This window comes from Triturus cristatus, chromosome 8 (genome assembly GCF_964204655.1).
Source record: "Triturus cristatus chromosome 8, aTriCri1.1, whole genome shotgun sequence".
Taxonomy (NCBI): Eukaryota; Metazoa; Chordata; class Amphibia; order Caudata; family Salamandridae; genus Triturus; species Triturus cristatus.
The window spans coordinates 316479625-316500613 of record NC_140591.1 but is presented as its reverse complement, the minus strand read 5'-3'; the positions used below and the strand labels follow the sequence as shown (position 1 = coordinate 316500613).

Here is a 20989-nt window from a genome sequence, read left to right as displayed (position 1 = left end):
TCTGTCTGAAACAAGGCTTCCTTTCAAAACAATCAATGGTTGTTATTCATGTATGCAAGGCTGGCTTTAGGACAGTGCGACTGGTGCAGCCGCACTTGGCGTTGTGTTCAGGGGGTGCTGTGTTTTGAAATAGCCTATGGGGTTCAAAGCACCTGCTGCAGAGCACCTTGTTTGCTCAGCAGTTTTCAGGCAACAATAAAAATGTCAAGATAACTCTGGTGAATAATGTTCCTGTTGGAGAGCCGCAGGGCCTGCCCTGAGCAGTGCCGGACTGGGATCCAATACCGGCCCTGGCAAAGTGCTCGGCCCCCCCGGGGGTATGGGGGTGCCGCCGAGCTCTTTGCCAGGGCCGGTTTTCGGCCGATTTTGTTACAGGGCCGATTTTGCACGTATGCTGCAAAACCGGCCCTGTAACAAAAATGGCCCCCAGGGGCCCAAACCAGGCCTCCACTTGTGCGGCCCACCGGGGGATTGCCCGGTGCCCGCTATGGCCAGTCCGGCTCTGCCCCTGAGGCTAGACTGAACCCCCAACCATCTGTGGGCATCCAACCCCATCTGTACGCAGCCATCTGCTGTTTACAGCGGGAGTTGACTGCATGGCTTGGTCCTTTGCTCAAAACTCAGGGGTGGCCAACACAAGCTGTCCAAGGCCTTTGGCTGTGCCCGGCGGGGTTGACCAAAGGGTCTCGTCTCTGTCCAAACTCTGTGCATAACACTCGGAGGTTTGTTAACCCACACTGTTCTCAACCTTCGGCCTTTGCCAGTGGGGTGGGTCTCATGGCCTGCCACCTGCCACAGTACGTCTGTAGTTATAGTTGGGTCTAATTTTCCTTTGAAAATCTGTTCGTAGGTCTAGCATTTTAACTATACCAAATAGATGTATAATATACTTACGGGCCTTTCATCTAGCCCGCTTCATCCTTTGGCCACTTAATCTGTAATTCAGACTTTTCTCTTCTGTTCCCTGCTGCAAACAGCATGGGCCTACTTCAACCACTGGCTGTTACAGTGGCCTGGCATTTTGCCCTTTCTCAACGAGCACATCCATGTACAACATTGTTCCTTAAGGACTACAATGGCAATGTTTACATTTTGAGACCAAAAAAATAATTTTGCTTTTAGCCATTTTTTGTATTTAAGAGAGCTCAGAAGGTTCCCCACCAATAACATTTTGCAAAAGTCATGACAAAACAAGCTGCTACCATGCCAAAAGGCTGATGACCAACACCAAACCTATTGGCTTTGCCATTGCTTGTTTATTTTGCGAACAACTTCGACCAATTTGGGTTTGGCATGGTACTTTTTGTGCAGATCCGTGAAGCAGAGGTAGCAGTGGGCAAAAAAAGACTAAGTTGGTCATAAAAGTGATATTTTCCATTTTATGTCCTGATGGTGCTACGTGAAAAACTGCTCAATGGAATCACACCAGATTTGGAATGAAAGTAGAACCTCACACTTGGAAGTGCCTTTGCTTGGTTTGGTGTAAATCCATTCAGTTGTTTTTGAGCACATATAATGTTAATATTTCGACTTCACCCCTTTTTCTGATCCTTGCTTGACAGATCTGCATGAAAATTGTGATGCTAAGCCCAAAATCCATGAGGTACAGGGTCAAGACTCATTTGCATATGGCTGGGTCTAAACTGGGGTGGCATGGTGAGCAAAAGATTGATGGATGTAACCCAGATCTCTTGACTGGGGGTGAATGTATGATTTATTCAGCCCATCATTGGTTTGCGTAGCACTTTTCGCCCTAAGTGGGATGGTTATGCCCAGACGTGGGTCCCTTGCACACTGTGCCACTGAATGCAAACTAGCCTGGCTGATGAGGGTTAATACCCCAAAACCGGTCTCAGGATGCCCGTTTCCAGTCCAGGGAGGATCTTGCTTGGCAGTTCGGGCTGGACTGTTCCAATGAGGAACAGGGTCAAGACTGATTTGCATATGGCTGGGCTGGGTCTAAACTGGGGTGGCTAAGTGAGCTAAAGAAGGATGATGCATTCAACCCAGATCTGTGACTGAGGGTGCATGTATGATTTATTCAGCATTCCGTCCATCATTTGTTTGCGTAGCACAGCCGAAAACATCGGACAGCCGCTTTTTTGGATCAAATAATGCCAATAATATTCTATCTATATACATATATATTACAATTGCAAGAAAGGTGGTTCCTTTGGTGTGATATCCATTATATAAACTTGAGTGGAAGCTGTTGAGGTCAACTCGTCCTTAAAGGAGTACTACATAGTCTCACAATTCTGTTAATTAATTCAGGAGTGTTGAAAAGTGATGACTGCACTTTAGTGAGTTGAATGCAATCTGCTGTGATCTGCAGGCCATGACTATGAACCTTGACTACCCCAACCCTCTATGCGCGCCGTCATCTTAAATTTGATGAATTGAGTACCATTACATTGGGTGATAGTAAAACCTGAAACATTCAGAGCTTGGAAATGGTGCAAGCCCTGCAGGAAGCATTTTTTGAAAAGCTAAATTAAGGAATGTTTTGTAGAGAATTTCTCACACTAACCATGCGCTTAGATTTACTTATGTCAAGGAGAGGAGTAAATGCGTATTCAGGGTTATATGCCGAAAATGTATGGGCTATAGTCGCAGTAGGTTCTCCACACGAAACGGACAAACAAAAAAATGTTTCAAAGTGGAAATGCATTTTTGCATTTCTTAAAGGGAAACATTTTTGTATATTTTAATATTAAAGCACACGAGTACATCTGGGAATCTGCAACAATCGCAAAATGCCGGGAGTACTCCTAGAATTCTTTGAGAATCCTTAAAAGGTGAGCGTTTATTCCAGGTAGGCATTGGCTTATAGGTTTATTTTTCCGATATTTCTCCGCACCATTTTTCATTGGGGCCCTGAGAGGTGAACTGAGTTAAAGCTTTTCTGGTAACCTTTTCTTCCAAGATGATGTTCAATAAATGGCATTTCGATTTGAAGTCTTCAGCCCAATAGTGCTTGATCCGAGATGCCAAGGAGGCTATAAAAGAGGGCTTATGATCCTTGTTATAGACGCATTAAAAATAAGATGACCTAGAGTCTAGTCTAGAAATGATGCGGGGCACAGAAAAAAAGTAAAATGTATATTGACCTTTTAAGTTTAAATCATGGTAAATAGAGTTCTTTGAGCCTGTAAAGGGTCTGTATGTATCAACAGGCTGTAACTAATAATATATCTTGTTTATATTTTCTCCAGCAGTATTAAGTATGGCTGATGAGGGCAAGACTTTTGTTTATATTAATGCAGAATGAAAAGTTGTTGATGTAGACTCCATGGAAGTATTTAGAGAACCCCACCCTTTGTCTTCAAAGATAGGGCCAGCAGCTTCTTCCTTGACCAATCCTTTTAGGTCTGGCTGGACAGAGCAACTCTCTGAAAGATGTATTCTTTTTTTCTTTGTAAATATCTTTATTGCATTTTTACTTTATTTACAGGTGTAACAGAACCACATCTGGCACAGAGTAACAACACTCCATGTGGGAGGAAGGTATTCAGACACATTCCAATCATATTTATTTATAATACCTTCTAATACAGTGTACTGCAACCTCAAAAATATCTCCACAGGTCTAGTCAGTGCAAACAACCACCCAATCCCTTGATCAGCGTAAACGGTTAGTAGCATAGTGACCTGTCTGGTCCCCCATATCAGTGCCTGCACAGGCCAGCGATAATGACCTCAAAGAGGCCGATCATCCCTATTCTATTCTCATTTCTCCAGATAAGTGCACACCAGATGGTCTGTTCAATCCCCCCTCGTGAGTAACCGTCTATGGACCGTTGGTATGGCCATCGCCCATTTACGTTTATCAGTCCACGGATGCTTCAGTGGGGGTGCCAAGGCTGACTTCCAGGCCATTGTAATGCAACGTTTGGCCAAAATCAGTGCTAGATTTTGGAACCGCAGCAAACCCTTGGTTTTCTTAGTAACATGCCCTACATCAAGTCAGCACTGAACAGGATCCGGCGGAAACAGACATCCTGTCACCTCCGACAACTTTTGCGTAATTTTCACCCAAAAGGGGTGTATCACCACACACAGCCACACCATGTGGGGAAAATCTGCGTCCTCCACCCTGCACCTGGGGCATTTGCTAGTTGCCTCTGTGAACATACTACCAAACTTCTGTGGGCTGATATGTGCATGGTGTACATACTGGAACTGAATAAGGCGAAATCGCTATTGCTCGTCACCTGCTGAACCGACTGGAAGCACCGGTCCCACAGTTTGTGCGAGATAGCAGTTCCATGTGCTAGTTTCCACCAATCATGCAGCTTTTCACTCTCCAGTGGGCCGCCACTGCAGCGTGGAGTATAGGCGTGTGATGGCCGTGTTAGATTTTCCCCTGTCAGTGCCATCTCTTATGGCCCCCCTATAGGGGACCACTTCTGGTCATCTCCCTACATCCTCCGCATCAGACCCCGAAGGGCAAAGTATAGTAAGAACTCTTCAGGACCCAGCCTGTGTTCTTGTGCTAAGATATCAAAAGCACAGAATCCCTCCTCAGACACCGTATCTGCCCAGGAGTCAATCCCCACATGTTCCAAGTCCCTAACGCTATAGGTTACCTTTAGACCTGCCCATTCCGTTATTGCCCAGATTGGTAGCCTAGGTGCGTGTATTATGTATTTCACATATTGTCGCAGGCATACCATCTCCAGACATATAGAGCTGTTCGCAGGAATACACTGTCCGTGTCCCAAGGGGAAGAGTGTCCAATAGCCTGTTCATGAGGGGTTGTCCTGCTAGTTCATCCAGAATTCCACAACATTCGAGTGGCGGTGCACCAACCAACCAACCAACCATCGCATAGGGCACTGCATCTGAGGCGCAGCATAATAGAGCTCAAAGTCCGGGGTACTGAGACTCCCTCGTCCAAGGGGGCAAATAACTTACTAAGCACAAAGCGTCAACTGTGGTTATCTGGTTGCACAGGACAAGGACAAAGTCACACGTTGAGACCGATCGCGATGGAGCGCGGGCCAGCTAAAGGGACCTAGTTAGGTCTGCTGAACACGAGTGGAACCACAGCTGGACTGGCAGGGCACCTTCAGGCCCACTTCTAGGGACCCAGGACTCTGGTGGCACCACTTGGGAGGGAAGAACTCATAGCTGGCAGAGTCCAGGTACTGAGTTAAAGTTGGAGGAAGCCTGTTTTGTCCCTGTGGCTTCTGAGCAGGAGGTCAGCCAACTAGTTCTTGGAGTCACTCTGGTGGTCCTTGGTTCCAAATGCAGGTTCAGTCCGTGTCAGCAGGACAGCACAGTAGGCAGCAGAGTGGCAGTCGTCCTTGCAGCAAATCAGCACGACAGTCCTTCTGAGTTTTCCACAGGTCCAGATGTGCGGTGAAGAGTTGTTGTCTGAGGTCCATTATTTATACCTGGTGCCCACTTTGAAGTAGGAGTAGGTTCTGGAGGTTTCCACCCCCCTGAGCTGTTGGGCATCTACTTACTACCTGCCATTGCCCCTTCTTGTCTGGGGACACAAAAGACTCCCGACAAACTCTTTGTGATTGTGTTCAGGCAGAGCCCTTGTGATGTGCAAGTGTGGCAGGTGACAGCTACGCCCCCTCGTTAAGTCAGAGTGACCCATCCTGCCAACACTTATCACTCTTTTGTCTCACTGTCTGGGAGCAACACTCCAGGACCAACTGCCAGCTACACCTAGCTACACTGCCAGCTACACCTTGTCATGTGACCCAGGCACAGGCTGCAGGCACCAAATGGTTAGGACAAGAAAAGTAGCATTTTCAGAATTCTGACTTAAAATCCATTAAAGGGGGCTTTTAATTATAATTATTGCATGTTTATGCGACTCGTCAAGATGACGGTCGCACTTTAAGAGTACTCCGGACCCCTCCGTCATCCGCGTTGACATCCGCCGCCATCAGTGCCCCCATCGCAGCCCCCACTGGTCCCCTGCCGTGCCTATTGCAGTGGGGACTGCCCTGCGGGGAGCAACAACTCACGAGGCTACCCGCTGTGTAGTCCGCTGCTGGATTGAGCGCTGCCTGCCCTGGTCACGAGGGGGGCTGGGACATACGGCGCACTGATCATGGAGCCGGCCCCCCTCCCCTGCTGCACCACGTCTCCGCCTTCCTTGCCCCGGCCTGCGGAGCTCCGAGAAACTGTGGGGGACTGCGCTGTGTACGGAGCATCGATCGGCCGCTATACAGAGCGGCGGGGGCCCCAGGACCTACCTTCCATCCTCCCGCTCTGGGCCTGGGTTTGCCTCCGGTCCGGTCCTCCACCTACTGTCTTGAGGGGGAGGCGCTGCCCGGCATTTCCCGGAGGTGGGGCTGGACTCGGCCATGCTTGGGCCCTGGGGAGTGAGACCCGCCCGTGCTGTCCCCGAAGCTCCTGGGGTCTGGAGGTGTGGGATCTCTTCCTGGCTATTGGCGGCCGTCAGGTCTGTGTTCCTGATCCCCGCCCTCACTGCCACGGCCCCAGGATCTCTCACCCTTTGCCGGCGCTGCGGGGGCGGCCTGCGCTGCACTGGATTGGACTGGTCTCCTGCTTCATGCCCGGAGGTGGGACCCTGCGACGTGGAGGTCGATGAGTGCGCTTCATCTGCGGCAGGGAGAAAAAGACACAGAATGGGGCCGTGTGGGGGGGGTTCTGGCCTCGGCCCCGCCAACTTGAACTCGAGTTGCCACGCCTTGCCTCACCCCCAGCTCCTGTGTTGATCTTCCTATGGGGCCCGGCCCGCCCTGACTCGTCCCGAACTGCGGCATCAGCGCACCACGCATCTGCTCCCTCCTGGTCCTCTGCGTGCCTGGGTGGCTCACTGCATTAACGAGCATAATGCTGGGCCCTCTGCTTCCTGGGGCTTCACGGGACTTGGCCTTGATGACCAGACTGGGGTGACGCGCCGGGTGTAGTGACCCAATTGCTAGGAAGTGGAATCGGCCACATATATCGGGTGGCGTGGGGCCCTGAGTGTGGGTCCCCTCCGTGGCTTCTATCCTGTGCCTTGGTTCTGGAGCATCTCAGCGACCGGAGGGTGGATTCGGCCGCATTTTTCGGGCGGCGTAGGGCCCTGGGGGTGGGCCCCCTCCATCGCTCCTTATCCCTGACTCCGACCCCACGGTGCCCCTGACATCAGGGTGGACCTCCATCGGTGGGGCCCATGCGGCTGGCTCTGTGGCTCCTACCCCAATAGCGCTCTCGTCATCGTGGGCTGAGGGGGCAGTTTCGGCCGCACACATTGAGCGGCTTGGGGTCGGCAACACCGGAGGCCCCCCCCCCCCCGCTGGCTCATCGCTCTGTTGCTCCTCCCGTGGGGCCCGGACCAGGCCCTGCTTGCCCCAGCCGCCTTGACCCGTTCTGCCAGACCTAGGCAACGACCACACCTCGCTGGGTCCTGCGGGGGGAGGCGGAACCGGCCGCTTTTATTGAGCGTCATGGGGCCTGTTAGAATCCGGGTTCTCTGGTTGGCACAGGTGGGTACTTGTGTCAAGCATGGAACCTTTCCTCTAGTCAGGGTAAGGTGGTACACTCCTAAAATAACCCCTGCTCACCCCCTTGGTAGCTTGGCACGAGCAGACAGGCTTATCTCAGAGGTAGTGTGTAAAGCATTTGTGAACACGTACAGTAACCAAGTGACAACACTACAAATGGACACCACACAGGTTTTATATTAAAAAATAAGGATTCTTTATATAGAGTTACCACAAGACCATTAAACGACAAAAATACACAATACTGTTACTTTAGATGGTAGAAGGTTGCTTAGTTCTCTTAAGTTCTTAAATGCGACACTTAAGTCAATGTACCTTTTAGGTGCGACACGCAGGGCAACGAAAGTGTTGCAACGATGTTGATGCGATGAAGTTTTTGGTGCAAAGAAATAAAGACGTGAAGATCTTCCAGATGCGTTACGCTTCTCCGATGTTGCGAGAAGACTCGACTCAATGCGTCAGCTGCAGCGGCGTCACCCTTTACGCGATGCGACGACAGCGGCCTTGGCAGCGGCACTCTTCTCCGACGTTTGCAAGACGCTTCTGCTCGATGCGATGTTGCAACGGCGACACCCCTTTACGCGATGCGACGACAGCAGCTCCGACGGCAGCACGCTTCTCCGTGGATGCGAGGCGCTTTGCTTGACGCAGTGCGATGCGACTGCTACGATGGCTGCGATGGCGACACGCTTCTTCGGCGTTGCGAGACACTTCTTGGATGATGCGAGACGCTTCCGCTCGATGCGATGCTGCAGCGGCGACACACTTTACGAGATGCGACGACAGCAGCTCCGACGGCGGCACGCTTCTCCTCCTTGAGTCGCGCTTCCAGCTCCTTGCGACACGCAGTCCCTCAGAAGGCCAAACAACAGCAGCAGGCACTTCCAAAGAACTCTGGGGAGCTGGGGGGTGTGAAGTCTGTTGTTCCTGAGACTTCAGCAGGAGGCAAGCTCTATTCCAAGCCCTTGGAGATCTTTTTAAGCACAAGTTGAAATAAAGTCTTTTGTAGTCTTTCTCCTCTCCTTCAGCAGCAAGGTAACCACTGCAGGCCAATCCCCCTGGTCAGGGACAGTACTCCTTACAGCTTTCCCAGTTCCTTCTCCTCATGCAGAGGTTCTTCTTGTCAAGCAGGATCTAATTTCTTGGGAGCAGGGTCCCAATACTTATACCCCTATTTCCTTTGTTCCTCTGGGGTAGAGGGGCCTTTGTCCAGTCCAAACCAGTTCCTGAGCACTTTGTTGACATGACTCTTGACTTTCTATTCAGGGTGCAGGGCAGAGACATCAGCCGCTCCACAGGAGGTGGAGCCAGCATTGTGGTGGCAGAGCACAGCCCTATTCAGAGTCCAGGTGCACTCCTCCCACCCATCTGGATGTCAATCTCTCTATTCACCACCAGGCTACCTAGCCCTGCCCCTCTGGGGTTCCCCAGCCCTGTCACTCACACAAACCAGACAGGCAGATCCACATCATAGCAGAGGCAGGGGCTGAAAGGGTTAGGCAAGCAAATACCAACTTTCTAAAAGTGGTATTTGCAAACACAGAATATTAAAATAAACTTTACTAAAAGATGTAATTTATTATTCTGAGTTCAGGCATACTAAACTCAAATTTCTACCATGTTCCCTGGGTCTGTTAGGATCATAGAATGTAACAATTCTAACAGCCCATTCTGGCCTATGGAGAACAGGTAGCTTTACAATAGTGAAAAACGAAAATGGCTGTAATTCACTATTAGGACATGCCACACACATCAGGGCTTGCCCTACCTTATGCTTACAATGCACCCTGCCCTTAGGCCTACCATAGGGGTGACTAATATGAAGTTAAGGGAAGGTTTAGGGACTGGCAAGTGGGTGCACTTGCCCAGTCAGCATGACAGTACCAGACTGCACGCAGGTTCTGCAATGGCAGACCTTAGACACATTTTACCAGGCCGCTCCTGTGGGTGGCACAACCAGTGCTGCAAGCCCACCAGCAGCATTTGTATTTACAAGCCCTGGGCACTCCTGGTGCACTCTACTGGGGTCTGACAGTAAACCAAATAAGCCAATCATGGAATCCAACCAACATATACATTTTAAATAGGGAGCACATGCACTGTGGCACTGGTTGGCAGTGGCACAGTGCTCTGAGCAGCTAACACCAGCAAAACACATGAGGCACAGCGACAAAAAGTGGAAGGGAGACTCACGCCAAGGTGCCAGGTCTAACAGGGCCCAACATCTGAACTGAACCCCATCCGCTGTCCCTCCGCACCCCCCCTTTTGGCCTTGTACGCCATCTCCGTGCCGGGTGGGCCCTTGTTCCTTTTTGGATCGGCCACCGCTTTGGGCGGCGAGAGACGAGGTGTCCGGACCTCCTTTTGTCTGGCGTTGGTGAGCTTGAGCGGGGGTGGATCCAGTGCCCGTGCCTGAGCATCGATGGCTTGGGTGTCGGGCCCCCCACCAGGGACCATCTGCCCCGGGACCCCATACCCCTCTACCGGCTGACATATCAGGACTACACACCTGCGACCGAGATGGGTAGATACCGCGCCCCAAAGACACCTGCTCCACAGACTCAAACTAAAATGGACCAGTACACCACCGCCGAGTGGAGCTCCACAGAGGGGGCCGCCGGAGGCTCCCCCCTTGCCGGTGGTGACCTTTTGACCATCCTGCAAGCTATCGGCTCCTCCCAGGCCTCGGTGGAGAGCAAGATCGGCGAGGTTCAGGTGGACATGGCGCTTATCCATCACTACCTCTGTAACACCACGGTGAGAATTTCAGAGGCGGAGTCGCGTCTCTCCGTGGACGAGGACGAACTAGGGCAGTTGAAGACCCAAGTGACGTGCCTGCAGAATCAAACCTCAGAACTACACACTCAAGCGGAGGATGCAGAAAACCGCTCACGACGAAACAACCTACGCCTAGTCGCTTTTCCCAAAGGGGTCGAGCAGGGGCGAGCGGACGCCTTTGTGGAGGCTTGGATGAGGTCCTGGATACCCAAAGACGCTCTCTCTGTGTGGTTTGCAATTGAGCGCGCTCATCGCTCCCTGGCGCCTAAACCTCCTCCCGGAGTTCTATCCCGTCCCATCATCATTCGGATTCTTAACTTCCGGGACAGAGACACAATCCTCAGGGAGGCACGGGCACAGGGTCCCCTGAAATACCGGAACAACACAATCACGCTCTTCCCAGACTACGCAAGAGAGGTGCAGGCCCAGCGTCGCACGTATGCAGATGTCAAACAAAAACTCAGAACTCTGGGATTGCACTACGGTCTCCTCTTTCCGGCCCATCTCAGGGTCGTCTTTCAGGGCAAGACACTATTTTTTGACACCCCACAGGCTGCCTGGGCTTGGCTCACTGAGGAATGACCTCTGCGAATCCAATCCGCTTCAACTCCCACCCTGTCTGAACCACCACAGACATGTCCCTCTCCTCCCAAGCCACAGCGGAGATGCACCGGGTCCCGCAAGAAGGGGGATCAACTCGCGATCACCGGGTCTCGAGTCTCAGTTATTGATCTCTTCCAAAGCCCCTCCAGCTCTCAACAACAATAGCCGAGCTAGTTCACTGAGCGACCTGGGTCGTGGCAGGGACCCACCTGGGTCGTTGCGCCCCTTCCTGTCAGACTACGATTTGTTTAGAAGCCCCGCGTTCCAGGGGTCTGGCGAGGATGCAGGGATTTGATCTGTAGAGGCCCACAAGGCCGGAACTCGGGCAAACTCTTGCGACGTCTTAAGTCACTCAGCAGCTGATGACACTGTGATATCCGTCAGTATGGAGGGGTCAATTATTGCCACAAACTGCCCTGCTAAACGTTTTAGCTTAGCTATCTGTTATTGTTAATTGACTTTCTTTAGGGCTACAAATGCTTCAGTTATGGAAGTATAGAGTTTCGGGGTGGTGCGGGGTGTTGGGAGGGGGAGAGGGCCGTTGTCCTCTGAATTGTTTTTGTCCTGTTGTCCGTTTGAGCCTTTGTTTTATGTTTTTCACGACAGCCTACCAATTGCACATGACACTGCCATCGACAGACAACATATCACCTTGACCATGCCACACCTTTCTATCCTGGCTGAGATGCACCGCCCCCCTTGGGACCCGGACCCCTCTGGTCCTCTCTGCCCTCACTTATCACACTACCCCGATGCCTCCAGTGGTAGACCACTCCATGTCCTGTCTTGGAACGTGAATGGCCAGCTGGATCGTATCAAACGTACAGCGGTCCTCAAATACACCCAACGGCACGCTCCCGATGTACTCCTCCTTCTAGAAACTCACCTCATGGGATCCCACTGCCCTTTTTTAACAAGTTATAGGTTTGATAGGGTGTGGCATTCCGGTTTCACGCGAGGTTCCCCGTACTAATCCGAAAGGGCCTTCCCTTCACCCCGGTGCAGGTAACGACCGACACACAAGGCCGTTACATGACCATTTCTGGTAGACTTGAGGGCCATGTCCTGAACCTAATCTCAACATACATTCCGCCGGCCACACTCCCCTCCACTCTCCGTCACCTTACAGATGTAATCTCCGCCTTGCCCCTCGTTCAGACTGTAATTGGGAGCGACTTCAATGCAGTTATGCAACCGTCGCTTGACACAACTGGAGAACCGTCCTCGTCACGCCTTTCTCACTCCAAGAGACTGTCAGACTGGTCAGCTACCCTTGGTCTCTGTAACGTCTGGAGGATTTGGAACCCCCAGGGAAAACAATATACCCACACTTCAGCAGCCCATCACACTCACTCTCACATCGACTTGCTCCTTCTGCCTGCCACCGATTGCCAATATATCTCTACTATCTCTATCCTCCCCCATGGAATCTCAGACCATTCGACCATTTCACTGCGCCTGCTGATGCGACGCGGACGCTCTGGCGACTGAACGCCTAGTTTCTGCAGGACGCAGACTTTAAAGATGCTCTTGCACTAGAGCTACAACACTGTTTTCTCATCAACCAGGGATCGGTCCCCTCCCCGGGCACAGGCCGGTAAGGCCACTTTGCGTGGCGTAGCCAGGGGCCTAGTACACACGAAACGGGCGGTGCAGACTGTTCGCCTGACCCTGCTTGAGGCACAAGCCAAGCGGCTGTAACTGACTGTCCCGACTAAAGCTGAAGCTCAGCCCGCCAGACAGATTGCGGCGATCCGAGACGAGATCCGCCAGATATCTCTTGATTCTGCCAAGATGCTGTGGTGCTCCTCCGTGGCCCGTGCCTACGGATGGGGTGACAAAAAAGGAAAGTTGCTCCTCAACTTAGTCTCCTACCCCAAGGCCAATAGAATTATCCCCGAGATGCGAGACGCATTCGGAACCCGCCACTGCACCTCACAGGCTATCGCCCAGGCTTTTGCGGGCTATTATGCCCAGCTGTATTTGGCCCACACCCCTGGGGCCTCTCTGGTCGACTTATTGGGACAGGCGGCTGTCCGACTCCCATGCCTTGCCCAGGAAGAGTCAATGGACCTCGATCTCCCCTTTACCCCGGAGGAGATACATGGAGCCATCTCTCTGCTGCACTCTGGGAAGACACCAGGCCCGGACAGATCCCTGCAGGAGTATTATGCAGCTTATAAGGACTTGTTGATGCCCCATTTGGTGGACCTCTTCCAGTACGTGGCCGACGAGTGCTCCTTTCCCCCCGAGACTGACGTGGCCACTGTAGTGGTAATCCCGAAGACCCAGCCCCCTTCTCTCTCCTGTGCGGACTATCGTCCGTTCTCTTTAATCAGCACTGAAATGAAAATTTTTGCCACCGCTCTGGCCAACGCCTTTGCCCTCTGTTGCACAAACTGGTCCATCCGGACCAATGTGGCTTCATGCCTGCACTCGGCACTGCATACGACGCCTCCACCTCGCCCTAGCTCACCGCCACAAACAACCTCACACCATACCTGGCCCTCCTACTTAAAGACTTTGAAAAGGTCTTCGACACGGTCGACTGGAACTACCTAGAAGACGTCCTCGTGACGATGGGATTCGGCCCCCACTTCCAACGCCTCATCCGGGTCCTGTATTTCCACCCCAAAAGCTAAGGTCCTTACCAACGGTGCCTTCTCGGAAACATATCCAATCCGCAGAGGCACGCGTCAGGGATGCCCTCTCTCACAACTCTTATTTGCTCTGGCAATGGAGCCCCTGGCCTGCCTCATACGTAACGATTCCCAAACCCAAGGGTGGTCCTGGGATTCGTACCAGGTGGATAAAATCGCCCTATATGCAGACGATGTCCTGCTCTTCTTGGCGGACCCGGAATGTTCTGGCCCACGCTGCTTGGAGGTGCTTCGGGCTTTCGAGAATGTCTCGGGCCTACGGCTCAACCCAGTGAAGTCCCCCCTGATCCCTCTCCAGGGCTTGCTTTGATTGGCAGTCCAACATACCCATCAGGATTCAAATATCTTGGGATCTGGGTGACTCTACTCTCAGAGCTAGAATGGGCGCTCAACATCGCACCCCTGGTCACGAAAGCTAAAGTCGACCTTAAGCGCTGGCAAACCCTCCCACTTAACCCCCTTGGAAGATGGGCTTTTTTTGAAATGATGATCCTCCCCTGCTTCCTATACATCATTCAGAACACCACCTCCCATCTCCAGGGTAGTTGGTTCCGAGACTTTGACGGAGTGATTGCTAGGTTCCTGTGGGGGGGGGTGGGAGGCTGCGAATTGCCCTGGCCCGCTACCGGATCCCGACCTATGATGGAGGCATGGGAATGACAAATCTTCACCTTTACTATTTGGCTACCAGGCACCTTGTCGTCCATGACTGGTTTACTGGAAGGTGGGCCAACCCGACCTATAGGACCAAGCTTAGAACCATGGACTTTCCGTGAATCCAAGCCTACTTGTACGAGGCTCCCATCCCACAGGCGATTCAACCTATTACCAGAGCGGTCCTGGTGGCCTGGCGCTCTGCGATACACGCGATGGGACAAACGACTCACTCAACACACTCCTTTGTGACATGGATTGTGGCTGCGGGAAGTATCAAATCTCGCAGGCTTTCGGCAATGGGACCACATCGGGATCTCGCTCCTTGGAGATGTCTGGGTGGGGGATTACTTTAGGGCATTCCCCGACTTACATCACTCCCTCCACACTTCCCAATTTTACAGGTATCTGCAGCTCCGCCACGCCCTCACCGCACACATTCCACCGGGCACGTTGATCCCCGAGTTCAGCCCGTTGGAGGCCCAGGTAACGATTGGCAATTTGGGCAGGGAAGGAGTATCGCTGATATACCGCTCCCTTGTGCATAATGGCCCCACTACCCTGGACTCGCTGAGGGCCTGTTGGGAGGGATGGTTGGGCCCCCTGGAAGAAGCGGACTGGCGCAATGCCATTATGGCTCCCAAAACTCTTATGACCTCTTCTAAACTCCGTCTCATCCAACTTTATTATCTCCACATGGCCTACCTTACCCCTGTGCGCCTACATAGGGCGGGACTGCGCCCCTCCCCAGACTGCACACGATGTGGCCATGCCCCGGCCGATTTCTTCCACATGGTCTGGTCTTGGCCAGTTGTGGTCGGGTATGGAATATGAGCTTACGCATACCCTGGGCTGGCACGTTCCTCACGATCCCCTACGCCTTTTTTTGAGGGTATTTGATGGTCTAGACGGCTCTAGGGCCGACAAACACTTTCAGGGCACGGCAGTGGCGGTAGCCAACCGAGACATTGCGGCGGCCTGGGCTCAGGCCAAACCTCCTATTCAGCGGAAATGGCGCCGGGGGTGGACTGGTGCGCGACCCAAGAGGAACCTCTCTTCGAGGCCCGGGCTTGTCCTGGGAAGTTCCTTAAGGTGTGGGGCAAATGGCTGAATTTATTCTTCTGAATCATTTATTCTGATTTTCTTATACAGTGTTCTATTGCCTCTCCAAAGGTATGGCTTGTTCGAATACCTCAATCATGACTTTGGATTTTGTTGGCTGTTAGAAATAATCTCTGACTCTCTATGCAATTGTATGCTGTCCTTGTGTGAATTTGTTTTTCAAATGCCAATAAATTTGATTATCAAAAAAAAAGAAATTCTTTAGACCTCAAACTCTACCTACCTACCTGCTCCCAATTGAAAGTCATCACTTATTAAATGTAATAAGGAAACCCAATGTTATCCTATGGGAGAGGTAGGCTCTGCAGTAGTGGAAAATAAATGTATGTTTTGTTATGTTATGTTGATTTGTTAAGCACACTTGTCGCCAGCGAGGGTATTGAGGCGCTGAGTAGGTAAATAGGACAAACCTATAACTGGCTGTATCTTTGATGTACTGCGGGGTTAGTTGAAAAGCCAGGTTTTTAGCTTCTTGCGGAATTTGAGAAGCAAATTTGAGTTCCATATGTGTTGTGGTAGGTCGTTCTAGGCATTGGCAGCAATGTATGTGACGGAGAGTGATGCTGAGCGCAGTTGTCTCGTTGATTGGTAGAAGTGTAGGCGGTGGTTGAGGTAGGCGGGTCCTATATTGTGAATACCTTTGAAATTGTGAGTGAGAAGCTTTAACTGACTGCGTTTTTGGATGTGGAGCATATGGAGCTCCCTGAGACGAGGCAAGGTGCGAGAGAAGCGAGGGAGGTCGAGGGTGAGTCTGGCGGTGGCGTTCTGAGCGGTCTGGAATTTGTGTATAAGGTGGATTGAGAACCTGGCATAGAGCGCGCTGCCGTACTCTAGTCTGCTCGTAATGAGGGCTTGTGTGATGGCATGTCTGAGGGAGCCACTTGAAGATCTTGCGCAGCATTTGCAGTATGAGAAAACATTAGTAGGTGACAGCGCTGATCTGCGATACCATGGTAAGTTTGTTGTCTAGGGTGAGTCCTAAGTTTCTGGCGTGATTCAATGGGATAGGCGTGGGTCCTTGTTTCTAGTTCAGCGGGCCACCAGGAGGAATCCCAGGGTGAGCTCTTGTTCCTGATGATCAGTACTTCCACCTTGTCGGTTTTGAGCTTCAGGCAGTTCTCTTCTTGCCACGCTGGTCATGCAGTTCGAGAAGTTGTTTTTGGTGGTGTTGGAGTTGTCCGTCAAGGAAAGGATGAGTTGCGTTTCGTCGGCGTAGGAGATTACCTTGATCCTGCGGGTTGTGATGATGTTTTCGAGCAGTCTCATGCATATGTTAACTAGGATTGGGATGAGTGACGATGCTTGTGGGAGTTCGCAGATGAGTTTTTGGGATTCCTAAGTGTATGATTGGAGCCTTACTCTCTGGGTTCTGCCTATGAGGAATGAGGTTATCCATTTTACTGCTGGTGCTGTGTGATATAGTCTTGAGACGAGTGTGTGGTGAAAGACAGTGTCGAAGCCCGTGGAGAGGCCTTGCACGATAAGAGCTGCGATGTCTCCAGATGTCATCTGTGGCCTCAATGACGGCTGTTTAGGTGCTGTGGTTGCTGCGGAAGCCCAATTGAGTGCTGTACAGTAGTTGTCTAGGTGGCTGGAGAGTTGCTTGTTGATCACCTTCTCCAGGACTTTGGCTATGAATGGTAGATGTGAGTGGGGTCGGTAGTTGCTGAGTCTCCTTGGGTCTACTCATGGTTTCTTAAAGGTGGCAATTAATTTTTTTGTGCTTTCAACTATCCGTGAATGTCAGGTTTCGATGGAGGTGTTGCTGATAGATCAGCACGGGCGGATCGTAGTTCCTCTTCGGTTGTAGATGTAGTGGGGGCAAGGTGCCGTAGGGGCTCCTGAGTGGATTGACTTCATGATTGTGGTGGTGTCTTAGCTGATGAGAGGGTTCCAGTTAGGTGTTTGTCTTCGTATGCAATGGTGGACAGCTGGCTGATTAAGTCTTCAGGGTTGGGCTCGGCATTGAAATTGCTGTAGATCTTTGATATGTTGTTGTGGAAGAAGTTAGAGAGGCCACTGAAGAGTCATTGCGAAGTGGTGATGGTGTTGGCTGTGGGGTTGGAGAATTCTTTGACGATTGCGAATAGCTCTTTGCAGGTGGAGCTGGTCGATGAGGTCCCAGATCTCATTGGCATGTCTGCAGAGTGGGTGTGTTGAGAAGCATGCATGCAAGTTGATGTAGTGGTGGTGGGGCGGTGGTGCATGTTGGGGCCTGTTGGGGGGGGGAGTGATTGTGGGTGTTTTGTCACAGGTGGAGTGGCAGTGCATGCAGGTAAAAGGTCTTACCTTCGTGTGATGCTCGGCGTGGTAGCAGCAGTCATGGTGGTGTCTTGGATCGAGTGCGGAGGGCATTGGCCGTGTGGCTGTGGGGGAGAGAGGCAGCTGGACCAGGGTTTGTGGACCAGGGTTTGTGGTGCTGGGCAGAGATCAGGCGTGAACTGGTGCAGATGGGCTTGCCTTCGGCATGCCTGCTGCTGCGTGTTCCCACTGTGCGGATGCGCAGCTGCCTCCATTCAGTAAGTACCGAAATGGGGGTTGGAGGTCGATTTGGCAGTTCTAAACTGCACACACAGGCTGCAGTGGCAGGCTTGGGACATGTTTTAAACAGGAGTGACCCTGCAGAGAGCGCCAGGTCCAAAAGAAAGTATACCTGTGGCACCTAGCGGTGTTTCAAGAAAGTGCGCCCCTAATACAAACAAATTCTCTTATAGGTTTTTCAAACTATTAATTGCCTTTAGACATTGATATTTTTATTATAACGTATTTTAAGTTGAAATCTTTACTTAAACGGTTTAAATATTGTAGGAATTATTTTAATGTGAAACGCCTGAGGGTTTTAGAAATGTGTGATACATTCCTAGTAAGTTTTCAACATTTCGTATGCTTTCCGAATTCTTTGAATTTCATAAAAAACATTTCTTGGAATTTTTCTTAAAGTTGTAATTAGTCAAAACTTTCTAAGCCTGTGAAGCCTTATAAATAGTTAAAATTAGTTAATATGTTATTTTTAAAAGGTTTCACTTAGTTAATCACTAACTGGCACATGCATCAAAAGAAAAACCGGTCGCAAACGGGCAGATTCTCAGAATCTGCCCCTTTGCGACCGGTATTTTTGCATTTGGAATGCATCATCCCAAATGCAAAGATCGCAATTTAAGTAATCTCTAAATTGCGATTACTTAAATTGCGATTGCATTTAAGCAATCACAAATTGAGATCCCTTAAATGCAATGCATTAAAGTAAAAAAAATTAGCGATTTCGCTAATAGGGGGCGCAAATTACCATGAAGTTGAACTTCATGGTAATTTGCAAAACCTTTGAAAAATGCACTTATGTGCAATATTCAAAGTTTCATTTTGCGCACACATATGCCCTTTGGGCATGTGTGTGCGCAACATATGTGCACAGATCAACTTCAGTGGTGCAACAGGGTGTCCTTTTGACACCCTTGCACCCTGAAATTGCATGCGCAATTTGCGAGGACCTATTGGTACTCGCAAATTGCTCTTGCAATTTCCCATTTATTCCTATGGGCCTGTAGGCCCAATAGGAATGAACGGGAAGTTATTCCTTATTTGCGACTCGCAATTTGCGATTCGCAAATAAGGAATGTGTAGGAATCGCTATTATTATAGCGATTCCTACATGCATAGGATTTTGCGAGTCCTTAATTGCGAATCCTTAATATTCGCAATTAAGGACTCGCAAAATTCTAGCTTGATGCATGTGCCTGTATGTTTATAGTTTCATTAGTTGTAAAAAGCTGGAATGTTTCAAAGGTAAACATTAAATGTGGAGTTTTAAAGAAGTCAAATATTATGTTAAGCATACTTTCATCGCCTTCTAAACAAGTTAAACTATTTAATTCTTACTTGTGTGAAACATTTAGATACATGCTAAAGTTCTTTAACAAGCCAGTTAAACTTTATTAAACACTTGAATTCAATTTTAGGTTTATTCGAGACAAATAATTAAACACCCAGTGTTTTTTAACTTCGAAAAAGAACTAGAACCAAAAGAGTACATTTTTCTGGTGATTAGTTTGAACCTAAAGTAAACATTTGTGACTAGCTGTAACATCGTTGGAGAGAATAAGAAAAAAACATAGACTTTAGGTGCCAATTTACACAGATGTAATCTGTTGCAAATTAGATGCCCCAAGCATTTTAACATTTACACCAGATGTTTTTATAGTTCATTCTCAAGGTTTGAACTGAAGCACATATGTAGATGACTGTAGAATTGAACACTCAAATAAGCAGATCCTTTAAAGCCATTAAAGTGATAGGGTGTATGATCAAGGGCTGTTAACTACACTATACTGTTTGGCAAAATTTGAATAAAAATACTTTGTTTTGCTGCAGAAATTTATGCCATGGGATCATCCGTACTACAGCGGAGTGCTCCGTGCAGAGCGGTGAGTAGCTCAAACATATATTTTAACAAGCATTGCCAAAGGCAATAGATATGTTTTTTTTTCCAAAGTGTGGATATGCTGGTGCAGTGATGTCTCCTAGATGAATGATTGCTTACACAAAGGGAATACTTTGTCCAAAGCTGAGCGATCAACAAGGGCATGTACAGAACTATTCAACAATTTAGGCCCCTCCATCACTGCAAATAGGTCTCATCTGCAGCCGACCACTTCCATTCAATACCTGGGCGCCATCTTTAATACAAAAACAGGCAAGACTTTTCATCTCAAAAGAGGTTTCTTCCACTTACAAGTCCTCACTCAAGTGCAAAAAATAAGCATTTCTGTTCGACTCTTTAAATGTCTTCTGGAAATTCCACATGTATTCCACTACTACGGTATATCAGGTTGTAGATGTGTCCTGTACAGGAGTAGTTGGACTCTTACTGGCAGCAAGTTTCCAGATCCTTTGACAATTTTAATAAGGTAACAAAACAACATCAAGGATGACGTACAGTGTTGGAGGACAAGAGCCAACTTCCAAATAGGTCTGCTTTCCAGCCACAAGCAGCCCATTTTGTGATGACCACAGATACCTCTCTGGAAAGTTGGGGTGCCCTCTTCACAAATTGAAGGCTGTAGGCCATTGGTCGACCCAGGAGGAGGGCCTTAATTTAAATTTTCTAGAACTTGGAGCTGTCCTGAAATGATTACAATTCTTTCTTCCAGGTTACAAAATCTGCAGTCTGAGTAAGTACAGCCAATACACATCAGCAAGCAAGGAGGCATAAGGTCTCACCTGTTAGCGGCAGAAACACACCTTCTATGGGGTCGATGAGTCGCCACAGAATTTCTGTTGCAGCGCAACACATTCTTTTTCCTCTTGTCAGGGCATCGTTTCTGGTTCAGATACATCAATCGCCACCTTCCACAACACCCAATTTATTCGTCAGTCGTTGGTAACAAGCTATCCCATTGGCCTTTTACCTGTGAAGGGAAAAGTCACGTTAGTCAAATACATACAGTAAATAACTATATTTACCCCACCTGTCTTCATCCGCCTTCTCTTCTCCCATATCACCAACCGGTTCCTGGATTAAAGAAAAAAAGGAAAAAAACAGGTTAGTTGCCCTCCGGGGTCCCCCCCCCCCCCCCCCCCCCTATGGTAGCGTACAAGGGGACCCCTTTGGGTCCTCAATCGGTGTTGTTGTCTTCATCTGATCCGTCCAGTGCAGAGTAGTCATGCAGGAGGATGTGGATCATCTTACGGCACACC

General features: G+C 49.9%; 1 protein-coding gene across 1 annotated transcript in view; it reads left to right on the top strand.

The window, feature by feature from the left end:
- Nucleotides 1-20989, top strand: part of MIPEP (mitochondrial intermediate peptidase) — a 596799-nt gene that overhangs the window by 171750 nt on the left and 404060 nt on the right. The window contains exon 10 of the mRNA XM_085621596.1: nt 19664-19716. Coding sequence (XP_085477722.1) covers nt 19664-19716 — 53 coding nt within the window. The remainder of the gene's footprint in view (nt 1-19663; nt 19717-20989) is intronic.